The 16,184-nt window shown below is 34.9% G+C and overlaps 1 protein-coding gene across 3 annotated transcripts in view; it reads left to right on the top strand.

The window, feature by feature from the left end:
* SLC44A1 (solute carrier family 44 member 1) overlaps positions 1–16,184 on the top strand; it is a 219,178-nt gene that overhangs the window by 108,430 nt on the left and 94,564 nt on the right. For all 3 annotated transcript variants that reach the window (XM_032635150.1, XM_032635149.1, XM_032635148.1), the window contains exons 5-6: positions 7,223–7,316; positions 14,171–14,340. In XM_032635150.1, the coding sequence (XP_032491041.1) occupies positions 7,223–7,316; positions 14,171–14,340 (264 nt within the window). The remainder of the gene's footprint in view (positions 1–7,222; positions 7,317–14,170; positions 14,341–16,184) is intronic.

Below are 16,184 nucleotides of genomic sequence, written 5' to 3'. Positions count from 1 at the left end.
TTAGTTCCTGTAGTAATATAAGAAATGCATTTATTAGGCAAATAATATTTCCTCAATTCTTTGTTTCTTTTGGACAAGAAAGAGGAGATGTTTTCTTGGACACTTAAGTTCATGTAATGCTTCTGTCAAATATGTCTGACTAGAATAGAAAGCTTGGAAGAAATAGCTGGAAATTAGATTAGTTATGTGAAGATGCTGCCATATTACAAGGAGCTTTAAGACAGGCAGAAGATTTTGGATGAATATAAAAGTATAAGTTTTAGTACATGAATTGAGTGGTAGGTGTATAAATGTGCATTTTATTATTTTGGTTCATAGTTTATATAGACACAAATCATAAATATATGATGCTAGAGAATAAAACAATTGCCTTTAAAAAATTAGAGTTGCCAAATACCGTAAGGACTCAGTATTAAACTTCTTTGGTTCTTTGTTTATCATCTGGCTGCAGTGGTGCATGAGTTTCCTGGGGGCAGGATCATGCTCTATTCATCTCTGAATATCTAAGCCCTAATATAGGACCTCACATAGCAATTATTCATGTTTTTTGAAAGCATAATAGACTGAATTTCCCTCTTCATCTCTATTGCCACTTAATAATTTCTCATTCTCTTAACATACTATCCTTTGCTCAATTCTGTATTCGTGTGAGTTGCCACCAACAGGCAAATTGTTTAGCTTCAGTCTAACTAGAATTGCTGTGAAATCAGTTCTTTTTATTCATCTCTAAATAATTCATCTTATTCATTCATTTATCTCTCTTATACATACTCTCCAAGGATTATTCATGCCTTTTATTCTCTTAAGCTCTCTTGTTCTTCCTCTTTCCTAACCTTACGCCCTACAGAGGAAACTAAAACCATATGGTGAGAGCTCCCATCTGAGTTCTTATTTTCAGCAGAGCATGAACCCAGCAATGTTTCTTCCCTCCGGTTTCTGATGAAGAAGTTTCTTTCCTCCTTTATTATCATTATTTTTGAAAACTCAATAATGTATACATTGTAGGGGGGAAAAGAATCACCCTCCCTCTGCAACTAACTTCAGCTTTACATGAGACTTTCATCTCAGCCCAGCCAGACCATGACAGGTGGTGAAGGGAAGGGAACATAATGCCTGCTCAGATGTTCTTCCCCTTCCTCTCCCCCTTCCCTAATTCTGGCCCTACCACCACCCTTCGCTTTATTCCACTGTCCCCATTGTTCAGCATGGTCATCTGAGTCTGAATAGGTAAATCAGACTTAAGCCCTGCGTTTTGTTTCAACATACCATTTACTGGTACCTACTTTGTGTCATGCACTGTGACAGATGCTTTACGTGTCATTTTATTCTTTCCACATGCAGTCTAAATTCTAAACAAAAGTTTAGAAATGAGAATAACCTGTAGGTTGGGGACTGGCTGCACGTTCTCAGTTGGTGCTAATATTTTACATGGAATTCCTTATTTTCTTTTGTCTTACTCTTATCAAACTATTGTATCAATATTTATTTTTTTTTCCCTAACACAGTAGTAAGATGACAGAATTCTTATTTTCCTTTTGTTTGTGTCCCATTTATAGCACTCCTATTTAAGAGTGCTTCTTCAGTGTACTGTATTTTGTATAAATTCTGAGAGCTTTATGACCTGCCAATTGGACCATGTTCACATTTTGAGTAGAGCCATGCAGCTTGGTGCTTTCTCAGTGATCACTGCTGAAAATCATGAAAGATTATGTGATCCATTCGTATAAGATTTATGAATACTAACAAGCCTTTTGATTATCATTATCTGGTTGGTAAGTGTAGAGTTAGTATGAATGGACGACCAGATTATTACCCTCTTTTTTTACCTGGCAGTAACACTATAACTTAAACCACAGAGAGTATGTATTCTTTCTGGCCACAGTGAATCAAAAGATTGGTCTTGATATAATTTATAAATGAATGAAACATACAACCGTAGCAACTGATTTAATTGCTTCCAAGTCAGAGACCAGCAAGGGAAACTTGATTGTTAAAAAGGGGAGGAAAAAATCCTTAAATTTAGTAATGCAATTTTAACTAATTCCTTTATTCAACAAATAACTAATTATGTGCCAGAGAGACAAAAACAAGGTACAGTCCTCTCCATGTTTAAGGAGATTGCATTAGAGTAGGCAAACTTCTCTTTGTCCTCCACGATACCTAGTAGAAGTCTTGTACATAGATGGCCAAAGTTAATTCACTCAGCAAATATTTCTTGTGTGCCTACTATGTGCCAATAGTGATTGACAGGTGATGTCATATCTACAGCTGGTTAATGGTGCTTCTTGGGAATTGCAAATATGTCCATCCTTTTCACTGGTTACTAGAAATTGAAATTGGGAAATTGTCTTGCTTTCTTCTGGCATGTAAATATATAATGCTTTCCTAATTAGAGAGAAAGGGGTTAAATTAATTAAACTTCTCATAGCAATGTAATTTGTTTTTCATAATGAAAACTGTTCTGCATCAAAAGATTTTCTTTTTTATTTTTAATTTGATTGATTGATTGTTGGCTGGCATTGGGTCTTTCTTGCTGCGTGCAGGCTTTCTCTAGTTGAGGCAAGCAGGGGCTGCTCTTTGTTGCGGTGCATGGGCTTCTCATTGCAGTGGCTTCTCCCGTTGTGGAGCATGGACTCTAAGTGCACGGGCTTCAGTAGTTGTGGCACATGGGCTCAGTAGTTGTGGCACACAGACTTAGTTGCTCTGCGGCATGTGGGGTCTTCCCGGACCAGGGCTCGAACCCGTGTCCCCTGCATTGGAAGGTGGATTCTTAACCACTGTGCCACCAGTGAAGTCCTAAAGCATGTTTTTTAAGGACTATTTTTTCCTCTTTGTATATCCTGCAAGTATTATTGAGATAGCAAATCAAACAAAATTTTTAAACAAGAATTAGCCTCCAACTTGCCAATTCTTTGTTTCAAATAATTTGATGTTTTAGACCAGTAGATCTTAACTAAGGGTGATTTTGCACCTGCCACTAAGGCCCACCCCCCACCCCCACCCCCACAAGGACACTTAGTAGTGTCAGGAGACATTTTTGGTTGTCACAGCTGGGTGAGAGGTTACAGGGAGGCTGCTGGCATCTAGTGGATAGAGACCAGGGATGCTGCTAAACATCCTGCAAATGCACATGACAGCCCCATACAACCAAGAATTGCCCAAGAATTGTATTAATACCATGGTTTAGAAATCCTGTTTCAGATAGTGTACTTTGTAGTCAATGTTGAAAAGCATATATCATTATATATAACATGTAACACCAAACTATAAGAGATTAAAAGTAGTTATTTCTGTCTGTTTTATTTACCAGATGGCTTTTGAGTGCTGTCTGTATGCCAAGAGATAGGAGTTCCAGATATTTTGAAGGCATAAGGTCCCAGTTCTCAAAGAGCTCACATTCTAAAGATAGAGATGATATGTAAACTAAAAAAATTATAAAATAATATGCTAAGTTTTATAATAGAGCTAAGAAGTAAATAGCTTTGTTTGGGTGCATCAGAGAAGACTTGACAGAGGAGGTAAAGCTTGAGTAGTTTGTAGAAATTCTGCTCAAACTTGGAACACTCATTCAGATGCTAGTTAGGAAAGGACAGCCCAAGCAGAGGGAACAGCATGTGGAAAAGCCTGGAAGTTTGTGAAACAGCAAGAATTATAAGTTTATTATGCTTAAATGAGGCTGGAGTTTTAGGAAGAGGCCTGCCTTAGGAGAGCCTTGAAGCCAAGGAGTTTGGAATTTTCCTGAGGGCAGGGATGTAATACAACTAATGCCCAGTTTACAGAAATCATTCTGAAGGTTGTACACAGGATGGAGTTAAGAAACCCTCTGAGAGAATAGTTTAACTGACCAATAAGAGATCGTGATGGTCTGAAATAACACAGCAAGATCTGATTGTTGGGACTTGGTATCTTGAATGTTTTGAATAGTGTGGGAAGACGTAGATGGAAGATGTAGATTAAGAAGATATAGGATGACTTCCACACTTCATCTTGGGGATTTTATGGGTGGTGGAGCCATTAACCAGGGTAGAATTAACACGGGAGGAAACAGCAGATTTTAGAGAATGGGTGATGGAAAAAAATGTTTTCAAACATGTTATCTTTGCCGTATCTGTGGACCATATGTTTTTTTGCCCAGGAGCTTATTGAATACGTGTCTGATTATGATTATTAGAAAAGACACAGAAGAAGCATTGTAGCCTAGGAGTGAAGAACTCTGTTTCTTAGTAGTTTGCCAGTGATTGCTTAAAAGGCCTTGGAAGTATGACTTATTTTTTTCACCTGTAATGTTTGGAGCATGGCGATGGAAATATACCTCTTAGGGGTGTTGTTATAAGTGATAGTGAGCTAAAGAATAAATAATTGACTATTAAAAGGCATTTGATATATTGTAGTAGTCAAACATTCTGGGGACTATAGCAACTGTTTACCAAGATAAATGTTTATATACCCAAGTTAGGTTCCTAAGATCACTCATTCTGATGGCCTTTTGAATAACACTGGCTGAAATGCATGGATTGCCTCTGGTGTGGTTTAGATAAGCTTTTGTTTTTTTGTTTTAGACTTCTCATTACTCTAGCATGGTTTTTCCCTGCTTTTTGCATTAGAAGAAAAATGTCTTGCTGTTTATAACCAAACATCATATGTTTATACTTCTACTATTAAAAAATAATAAAATAGATACTACCTTAAAAGAGTTCACTAAAAATGCATTAGCTAATAACGTGAAAAGAAAAACAATTGTAAAACAGTGGCCATTTCTGGGTTGTTTTAATGTTCTTCATTGAGGCTTCTCTGTCCATGAACCCTTTGAGCAGGAAGCAATATAAGGTTTCTTCTGATTGTTACTACTAACACATTGTAAAGATCTTTTTTCTTTAATCTATTTAGTACAGGATCTATTTAGTACTGGCCTCTGTCCCAGAATACCATCAGAGATAAGGCTATATCCTTTCATTGAGCATTATCCTGGGAAAGTCTTTATAAAATTGAACTCTGTTGCACCTGCTGACCTCCTTTTTTAAATGAAAAAAGGGTGGGGATGGAGATTATGTTCACTGAATTCAGATGGAGCAGGGTGTTTGACAGCACTGACACAATATGCTTTAGTTAGGGCCTTTTATGTTGTGCAAATCGATTCCACCTTGGACTCTGAAAGAAGTAAGTTGACAATTCAGATCAGGAAGTTGATGATCACGTTGGGTGCTCTGCAGTTATTGGCACAGTTGCTATTTTTTCATGAGCAATTCTATCATAGGACTCCCAGTTATTTTAGAATTAATCTGAGATGTTTGCTTGCCATCGCTGTCATATTTTCTCTAAAATTGCTATAAATAGTATCTAGTTGCATTATCTTTAAACACAAAAGCCTAATTTTAGAAGAGTTAGGTGCTTAATATTCATGTTTAACTTAAAAACAAGAAAGTCATTAAAATGGAAGAGAATGATTGAAAACAATTTTAGAAACTTAGTTTTCTATTGAGTCTATCTTAAGAGCTGAAGAAACTTGAAGAACAGTGCCATGTAACTTTCAAGTATCTCTTTAAAAATATTTTACACTGTCAAGTTACTTGAATTATTTTTATATAAAATAGATGCTACATGTAATTTATGTAAATGTGCTATTAAGGCCCACGTATTCAAACACTTAGCAAGTTGGTTGCTGGTTTAGGGGCAGCATCACTGAATTAAACGCAGGTTTGTGGCTTTCTAAAAGTGCTTTTGATTGAAAGGACCAGATATAAATGAAACAAATCTCCCAATTTTGTTGTCCCAACAAATCTTTTTATCTATATTCCCTTCTAGTTCCTTCTCACATCCTCACATGATGTTTCCATAATTAATCCAATGTTAAAGTCTGCCTTCACATTATAATTTAAATATTTTCCATGGTGATACAGTGCAAAAATCTCATTATTGCTGTGACATAAATGCAAAGCTATTCTGTTTGTATTTAATAATGAAGTATTTTGACCAAATTAGTAACCTCGTAAGCACTTCAATTAATGAAATACAAACAGTTTACATGATATAATGTAGTAGGTCTCAGCAAAATTAGAACTAAAGCCTAGATCTCCTTATTTAACAGTATCTGTTGTACAATGAATCTTACAGTATTCTAGTTGCTGTGTTATAAAATTAGCAGGTCAGTTAAATAAGACTTATCAAAGATAGGGTGTACTGTATCCATTTGCATTTTATGTAGTATTTAGATATATATTAGCCATATAGTCAGAGAATAACCAATCTAGGACTGAATTTAAGCTGTTTTAAGCTATCTGAAAACAGGGAATCCTTTGATCAATTTATTGATTTTGTCAATTAATTCAGTTTATTTACAGTTACTGTTTCCTGCCTTTTAAATAAGGAAAAAGTAATATATTATCTGAATGCATATGTGCTATATGCAATAATTTTAAATATTTAGTAATGGAGAGCATCAGAAGGAGAGATGGCATATGTAGCTGAAGATGGGTTTCGTAGTCAAAGAGATCTAGGGTTTAACCCCAGCATTACTGGCTTAGCAGCTGTGTCACCCTGGACAGGTTATTTACCTTGTCTCTTAGCCTCTATTTTCTCCTCCCGTCAAGTGGGCTTAAAAAGGCCTGCCTAATGGAGTTATAGTAAATAATATAATTTTTATCTATGTTGAGAGGAGAGGCTCACCCCACTGCATAATAGGAGGGAAAGGCCAGGTCCTCTATCTATCCCAGCCCTCCTCTTGGCGTGGGGAAGAGAACCAGCCTCAGGAATGGGCTGCTTTCAGTCTAACCCTCAGAAGCACTGGGGCTGGCAAAAACTCTTGGTTTCTTCAAGAGGATATTTTTATCATGTTTCTTTGGTTCTGTTGTTTGAAGACATTCCTAAATACAGTTTGGTCAGTTACAATGAAAAGTTGACTCTTTATTAAAAAAAATATATGTATATTTGTATGTCATCTTGTATAGGGCCTGATAGATGGCACTCAATAAAAGTAGCTCTAGTACTTATTGTTATTACCCTTAATATTAATTAAAATTTATATATAAGTTACCAGAGAAAAGTCTGTTTCAAATGATTGAGAATTGATACTATAGACCAAATCAGACTTTTATTAATTCTATAATGTTTGAAAGTTATATATGTTGAGTTAATATTAACCAATAAAATAAAGTTAAAGTGAATTAATAGAAGAATTTATTCGGACTCTGTTCTGCTAGCTAACATATAGCTTTTCTTTCAACAGGCTCAGCCCTATGCAGCTACAACCTAAAGCCTTCTGAGTATACTACATCATCAAAAGCTTCTGTTCTTTGCCCCAAACTGCCTGTTCCAGCGAGGTAAATTTTATTGTATTTTGTTAACTTGTGACTTCTGTTTTTGTAAGTAGATTTTTAACTGTATATGTTTTTCTGAGAAAAGAGTCACTTGATGATACCTGTTGCCCAGTTTCAGTACTTTTACAACAAAATTTTTAAAGTAGTAATAGAAATGACATTGTGAATTTCACATCATTTTAAAACACACACACACACACACACACAGGCAAACTACTTTTCTCATTCTCAGCTATTTTAAATTTCTTTGGGGGCTCACTTTTTTTTTTTTTTAATGCCATAGTTTTTAAGTATACAAAGCTGCTGAATCATAAAACCCACAACAAAATTGGAAGCCAAGTCTCACACTCTCCGAAGATTCTTTGAAGTTGGCCATACTTACTGGTATTATTTTAAAATTTTCTTTGTAAGTTTAAAAAATATGCCAATGATTATTCTCCATAGTTTATTTCAAGCTCTATCCTTTAGGTATATTCTCTATAGTAAGCTGTTTGTCTTAATCAACAAACATTTATTGTTAAGTACCTACTGCGTGTAATGGATGCAAAGATGAAACAAGAAATGTTCTTTGTTTGGAAGGATCTCACAGTAGTTTTAAGTAAAGCAAATTTTAAAATTATAAATTGATTTTTTTAAAAAAGGAAATAAATTCTCAAGCATTGTGGAATATATCCTCAGAATTAGGTATATAGTTTCTGGAGCATGTGTGATCTTGAGAACCTTAGCATATATCACTAACCATGTATGACATGAGTATTTCCCAGGAATATTGAATCAAAACCACTTTTTACTGTATCTCAGTATGTTATAGCAAGCTATTAGTTAAAATTCTTATCTTATGTCTCCTTTCCTTCAACTTGCTTATGGGTGTTACTTGTGCTTTATTAACTTGAATTTGAAGTTTTCTGTTGAAAAGATGACAAAGGATATATCAGTTTAATTGATTTCCAGCTCTTTTAGTACTGTCAAGTTGCTATTGAAATTAAAATTTAAAGCCTACAGACATAAAAATAACAGGACTGTTTTAAAAGATACTAAGTAGGAGGGACCTACAAATTATGGGCTTAGACCCGTAGGTAGGGAAACTCCATTCATGAAAATTGAGAATATTAGGGAGGCTGAGACAGTAAAGAAAGGAGGTTCTTTGAATAGAGAAAATTATCAATGTAAAAACAAGAAAAGCTCTGTTCTCTATTCAACTGCTAAAGCCTATTTTAAATGCACACTTTGAGTATAGAGTCACTATTTTAAGGCATAAGTATATTATAAAAGGATAACCAGAAAGCTGTGGTATGAGAATGAGATTGCTCTGCTCTAGTATAATATGGGTGGGCAGTTCATACTTCAGATCCTCCGGCACCTCTGACCTCTGACTCTACCATGTTGAGGACTGCCTGTTCCTGGTTATACTGGGTGATCCAGTCTTGGCTGCACACTCATGGACGTCTCACATACAGCATCCTAAGGGCATTCACTAGGAGACAAAACGTAGTATTAGGGGCTTGGGTTTTAGAGATGGACAGGCTTGGCTTCTAACAAGGTTATCCACTAATGTTTTAGTAATCCAAGATGCAATGATGAACCTAAACCATGTGAAAACCGGCTATGTACTATATTTATATTGTATTTAATCCTCACATCTTACTTAGTGGTTCACAGTCTATCACTTTTGTCTGAACTCATGTTGTTGGAAGGTAAAAGAGAAGCAACAGTTGATAGAAGGAAGGCAAATCAAGATCTTGTAAATATCATCATCTGGTATTTGGCAAAGTGAAAAGATCAAGAAACAAGAATAAATTTGTTTTAATAAAAAACTTAGGGCACTACCCTGTTTCACACACAGTGTTAGGTTAGATACCAAATCTCCAAAGATGAGTAGGACCTATTCTCTGTCCTTAAGAAACTCTGTCCTTAAAAAGAGTAGGGACTATGCTTTGATTGACTTTTCTATATGCACCAGAAGACCAGCACTAGGCAAACCTGTGATGCAGGCAAATGGCCCTCAGCATCTTTTATGTCTCCTTTGCCGTCTCCCTGGGAGCACAACAGTGGGACAGAAAGAACTGAACTTTGAGTCCAGATAGGCCTGGGGCTGAAATCTGTTCGACCACTTTCTATTTGTCAGCTTAAGCAAGTCTGTTAAGCCCTCAGTAAACCAAGTTTTCTCATATGTAAAATGGGACTATCAATACCTCTCCCATGGAATTGTCATAAGGATTAAGTAAGATAATATGTGTTAAATATTCATTATTGTGCTTGGCATTTGGCTTAGGAACTATTCGAGAGCCTTCCAACCTTCCTGGGTACCCAGGAACCTTCCGCAGCTGAAGGTGCCTGTTTTAAAGAAGAGCAGTTGTAAACTAATTTGCAATAAAACATTAGTGCCACATAATCTCCAAATGGTTACTATTCCTAAGAGCTTTTGAATTTTAAAAGCAAATGCCTAGAAAGGGCCATATTGTATCCAAATTCAGAACTCTACTGGTGACATGCTAAACATAGTAGCAACAGGGAGTCTAGCCAGCCCTTATACTTGCAGTGCTTTAGGGTTTGGGTATAGCTAGAAAAAGTTGCAATACTAGAAACAGATTTCATAAGTTCAGTTTATTCATCAAACATTTATTTTGGTACTTCCAGATGCCAGAAAGGGTACTTGGTGTTGAGGAATTACCATGATATGGAAATAAGAAAATAATAGCCAAGAAAAAAGTATTATCTATATTTTTTAAGTGAAGGATTCAAGGTGAATTAACATTTATAAATCATCTATTGGATGCCAAGTACAATATTATGTTTCTCATATGTACTATCTCACTTAACCCTCACAAAAGCCTATAAGGATACTGTCCCTAATTTATAGCTGAGGAAATAGGAAATAAGAAGTTAAATGGGTTGCCCAAGGCCACACAACTAATTGTTGGGAATCAGAATTTGAATCTAAGGTCTTGTAAAGTCTATACCACAGTTAGTTTGAAGGGAAAAAAGGGAGTATAGGAATGAAAGAGGAGAGAAAAGAAATAAAATGAAATGTGTGAGAATCACTGCACATTGCCATTAGATTCTTGATTACTTATTTCCTGCCTTTGCTGTGCTATAGAGATATTACCAAAACCCTTTATTTTTATTCTTTCTTAAGTAAAACTTTTAATGAGAAGTCTTGTGTAATTGCTTATTTATAACCTGAAGTTTTAAGATAATTGTGTGAAGTGCAAACTCCTATCTTCTCTTACAAAGGCATATGGACAAGATATTAGGCATTGTTTGTCATCATACTTTGAGGGAGCTCATTAACTGTGATAGTCTGGACTTAAAGGCAAATGGGCAATATGTTTGCCAAGGTAAGATACAATTTTCCTATGAGTGGCTAATTTTAAAAAAATCTTTAAAAGACTCATTATAAATTCATTTTGTTCTTCTTGACTAATGTTTCAATAAAGTGAAACAGCATCGGTTCCTAATGAAACAACACTGACTTCTTAAAGATTCAATATTCTGTAGGCTTCAAAAGGTAGAAAAACTTACTGTAAATAGAATACTTCATGCTCGTTCTCTTAATTAAGAAGCACAGAGTGTGTCATTTAGGTTAGACACTAAAGTAGAAGTGATCTCATATACTAGGTTCTCAGAAGGGTTATTTTCTGAGAGGTATATGAAATCAGGTAACATCTTAAATTCATCATATCACATGGGATTTAAATGGTATAAGACAAACCATTTCAATGCCATGATTACTAAAATTTTTTAAAATAAAGTAATTCAAACAAAATAATTCATGACTAGTCAAGTTGTTTCTGTTTGGGAAAGAGTTGAGAAAAAGAATGACAAGGGAATCTAGTACTTTTCACTTTAAAGCTAAGTATTTAATTTCATTTTTGCTGTTGTGTCCAGATATTATCTTCGGTCTTGTTTGCCTTCTATTTCTGTTATTCCTTACAACTAAGAGCAGCTTTTGACCATTTTGACCATCAGCTAAACAGTGTAATCAGCTTGTGCTATTTTTATGCCTTTAAATTTAGAGCTGTCAGGTTTCTTTTAACTGACATAGATTGAATTATAAGGCAAGGGACTGTTATTTTATTCCAGTTCTTTGAAAGATACTTGTACAAGTACTCTTTCTAATTGGCCAAGTGTTTATATACAGTAGACAAATGACTTGAAAGCGTAAGTTCAAAACTGATATTACTCAGCTTTTCCTCTTAAATACAAATGAAGGATTAGAATTTTAAGACTATAATCCTTCCCTTTTCAAATCAGCTATCCTCATTATAAGTATGAAAAGCAGAAAAATACGAAAGCTACTGGGCATCCTGCTTCTACTAATTTAGAATCATTGATTTATGGGTGGACATTATTATTATTATTAAGATGCGAAAAGACTTATAGAGGACTTCTACCCTTTCAGCTAACAGAAGGAGGGACTGAGAAAGAGAGGTGAAGTGACCTGTATAATGTTAGGAGAATCAACCAGGGCTTTTGAAGTCCAGTTTTTCTTTATCACAAGTTCCACTCTCTTTTGGAAATGATATATATTTCTATTTGAGTATAAACATACATCAACATCCTGTTAGGATATGGGAGACTTAAGTGGAGCCACCTCTGGACAGAGGATAAAGTTTACGGTTATATGACAGGAAAAAGAAAACAGGGGAGCAGGACCAAAAAAATTGGTGGGTTTTAAAAACAGAACATCAGTATCCTTAAGGTGGATGTATTTTTTGTTCAAGGTTGGAGGCAAGTGAGTTAAACTGAGATGACATCAGAGATGTAGGGTAATAAAGCAGATGAAGATGTAGACAGTCATGGAGCAGAGAGGACTTTAGTTTTGAAGGACAGAGAACCAGCCTTTTAGTGAAAATACGGTTAAAAGTCCTTAGACAGGGACATTAACCTGGCAGGGACAGTATCTAGACAGTATCAGGAAAAAAAGAGTTGTAGGTCACAACACAGTTGTCAAGTTTAGAGGTTTCTGTCCCAAGTTAGCCTCCATTGAGTAGGAACTTCTAGTTAATCTTTTTTCATTCTTTCCTGTAATATTTCTAACTAAATCCATATCACCTAAAAGTATTCTGTAATTTAATGTCTTTTTAAATCATTAGTAAAACAATTTTTGGTCAAAAAATGGTGATTTACATACCTGTAATTCAAGCATTACTCAGAATGCTCTGGCTTTCTGCACTTTGTGACAAAATATCAAATCTTTGGTATTATCTCTCACCAACACCATTTTGGAGGTGTATACAAATACACCCACACATCACAAGAGGCAATTTAAAAAAAATGAACATGCATGTCATCATCATTTTTGGATACATTTTACTTTAGAGCATAACTACGGTAAGGCTAGATCTTTAAAATTATATTATTTTATTGCTCCATGAAGTTTAACATCACGGAAGATGTTGCTTATTCTTACTCCCAACGGTGCTCATGTACCAACATTTAAGGAAAATCAATATATAGTTCACTTATATTCTTACTTGAAAAGAAATACTCTAATTGTTTTTTGAGGAAGGAAACAAAGGTAGTGTTTTGCTTTGGGTTATACAAAGTTGCTTTGCTGAGATTAGAAACCTTGGGATTTTATTTGGTGTTCAACCATGTAATCTTATTCACTAATTTGACCAAAATACAGTGCCAATCAAGAATGAGAACACACTTATTTCAGTCCAGTCAAAAGTGTTCTGTTACACTGTGACTGATAGCCCTACAAATAATTCTGACAATGTGGGATTCGTGTTAGTAATGACTAAATTTTAACTTAATGCACACATAAATGTGTGTTTGTGCATAGGTGCATGTATGGGCTCTTTTAGAATCCAAATAAGTCACAACTGAGGACATGTTCATAGAGCTTTGCTTAAAATCTCTCACTGATTAGTGCATACATGTTCTCAGAAGCTAAAATAGAACCATGTTATAACAAGCTATATTTATGTCATGGTTTATACATAGCTATGTTCCTTCACAAGTGAAAGCTGCAGTCAGTATAAACCTGATATAATTGATTTCCTCTTTTTTGGACACAAATAATCTCATAATAATAATAACATACAAAAAGAAAAGAAAATGGCCCAGAATCCCATGACTCTAACAAATCAGAGATTTTTCATTTCTTTATATTTTTTCCTGTTCTCATTCTTATGTATATATCTTTTATACAGAGATGTAATCATCACATTAGATATCAATTTTGGGGTTTTCTCCCTTGTACTATTAAATTGTAAGTTCTTCCATACATTAGTATTCAAAGTTATTGTTTCAAATAGCTGCATATTATGCTGTATGTTGATGTCTTGGTATGACTACTTTGTATGAATTATTAAGCTTGTGCCCCAAATACCTTTTTTAATCTAAGGTTTTGTATGCTGTTCTGAGAGAAGAAATACTCTATTAATGGTGGCATGTTTCAAGCAAAAGTATGTTTGTTTTTATTTTTAGATAGCTTATGGCAAAAATTCATTTTCGGTTCAATGAAGTATATGTTTGTAAGTTTTGCCATCTGCCCCTTGATTGATAGATGTGTAGGCTGAGGAGTTTAAGTGTTTGGTTTTGCTTTTAGTAGTTGTGTATGTGTGTATGTGTGTGTATATGTGTGTGTGTTTCTTTTCAGAAGGGGAGGGTAATGTCTTCTGTTGGAATATGCACTCCACCCTCTGATAAGGCTTGTGGTAAGATGTGCATCATGCCCCATGACGGTCATCTTCATAGCATTAAGCTCACAGCTCTTAGCTCCCATATGATGTGTGGAGGGTGGACTGTATTGCAGTCATATTCACCTTTCATTTGTGTGTTTGATGTGGCATTTATATTAAGTAGGAGTAATTTTTTTTCTGATTTTTTTTTTCTTGTGTCACCAGTGCACCTATTCCATTCTTCCATCGCTGTGCTCCTGTGAACATTTCCTGCTATGCCAAGTTTGCAGAGGCCCTGATCACCTTTGTCAGTGACAATAGTGTCTTACACAGGCTGATTAGTGGAGTAATGACCAGCAAAGAAATTATATTGGGACTTTGCTTGTTATCACTAGGTAATTGTTTTTCTCATTATTAGCTATTGCATAGTACTGCAGTAGAAGACTGTTCTTTTAACCAAAATATGAATACTGCTGGGGATACTTGTAAATTGTTTAACTTCCCATAGCCAAAATAATTGTTTCAGAATATATATAGTTATAAATAGATACATATTTTTAAAAGAATATAATATATCTGAAACTCATTTCCCTTCTTTTTCTCTCATTGGAGAAAACTGGTGTATTCCCAAACTTTGATTACAAAGGCTATAATAACCTTTAATATGATAATAGGAGGTTTCTATTATCAGCACCCCTTTGTTTTTAGTTTTGATTCCAAAAGGCTTACTTGCTTATAAAAAGAGGCTACATATTCTCTTTTATATTTCCATCAAAGAGCAAGATTTCTGATATATTATGTTTGGATTATGTAATTTTTTTCATTGCTACAATTAATATCTGTATTGCTTGAAAAAGTAGGAAATCTCCACTTGTTAGCCATTTAGTTTTTTGGTCAATAAATAGATAATAAAATAAATAAAAGCAAATAAATTTTATTTTCAAGATGTAAATTCCCTATATTATCCTAGAACTATATGTAGCCATATCAGAATTTATAGACTTTTTTAGTTGGGAGAAGTAAACTGTAGTAGGAACCAAACAACTATTTTGTTATATAAGTAAAATGAGTGTTTATGCCTGTTAACACCAATTATAGTCATTGAGAAGTCTAGCTATATTTCTGTCTTGTCATTAGAGAGTATTTTCTTTTTGCTTAGGTAGTACTTGACTCAGTTGAAATAATGCTGTCCATATGAAAAGCTATTTCTGTGATATTTGAAACGCTCCCATCTGTTTTTGGTTCCTGTACATTTATTGCAAATGTGAGTACCTTAATAATGTTACCTAGTCACAGATCCCAACTGTTTATTTGGCTTTGCAAACGGTCCAAGGAAACTTGATTATTAGTCTAGCTTTATTTAAAATTTTTTTGATTTCTGAAATAGTTGAATACTTGAACCAAGAAAAAAAAAATCCAAACCTAAAATAGTGTTAATAATGTTGTTAGGCCATTGCAATTCCATTTTTTATTAGAATGGTTTACTTTTGAGGTTTAAGATCTTTATTCATTTGTTTGTGAAATGGAACTTTAGATAATTAAAGATGAACAAATGATGATTTCAGAAATGAATTTCCCCATGCAAGGGTTAAATCTTCTCAGTTTCTTTTGAGATTTTCATTCAAGATTTTGGCATGTTGGAATTTAGCTTGGGGTGGGTAGAGGAGTTGGTTAAATAACTCAAACTAATCTTTGCTCCTTTTTTGGAGAGCTTCTTAGTCAGGACCCCTGACCTCAGTTGAGAAGTAATGTCAGAGGAATTTTGGCTTCAGTAGTTTTCAGGATATTATTCTATAGAGTCAGACCATTTCTTGGAGTTTTAGAGGAGAAACAACTAGAAAAAGATAATATACCTTCTGGCTTGTTGACCAAACATCAGAGAAGTTGGTCCTGAAATGCATAGGTGACTCAAGGAAGTGTAGCACCTAATTTAACTGATGTCTGTCTACATGTGGTAATTTTCCCGGTCACCAACACGGCATGTCATTCTCTACACTTTGTGTGTCGGCATCTATGTTTGCATGTGAGTTCTGATGTCTTCCTGTGGCAAATCCACAACAGTTCTGTGCTGTTTTTGAGTCACCATATACATTTGCATGTATTCTTTTCTGTCATTTATAAACCCAGTTAGGTGCCTTTGGTTTTAAGTGATGCTGTTCAAGTGGTACAAGTACCAAAGTCAAAGTACAAAAGCAGCCAGTTTCCTTTCTTACCTAAACTGGAGTCATGAACTTGTCAA

Source organism: Phocoena sinus, chromosome 6, assembly GCF_008692025.1.
Source record: "Phocoena sinus isolate mPhoSin1 chromosome 6, mPhoSin1.pri, whole genome shotgun sequence".
NCBI classification, from domain to species: domain Eukaryota; kingdom Metazoa; phylum Chordata; class Mammalia; order Artiodactyla; family Phocoenidae; genus Phocoena; species Phocoena sinus.
The sequence above is the reverse complement of the archived record's forward strand: the minus strand, read 5'-3'. Positions and strand labels throughout refer to the sequence as shown.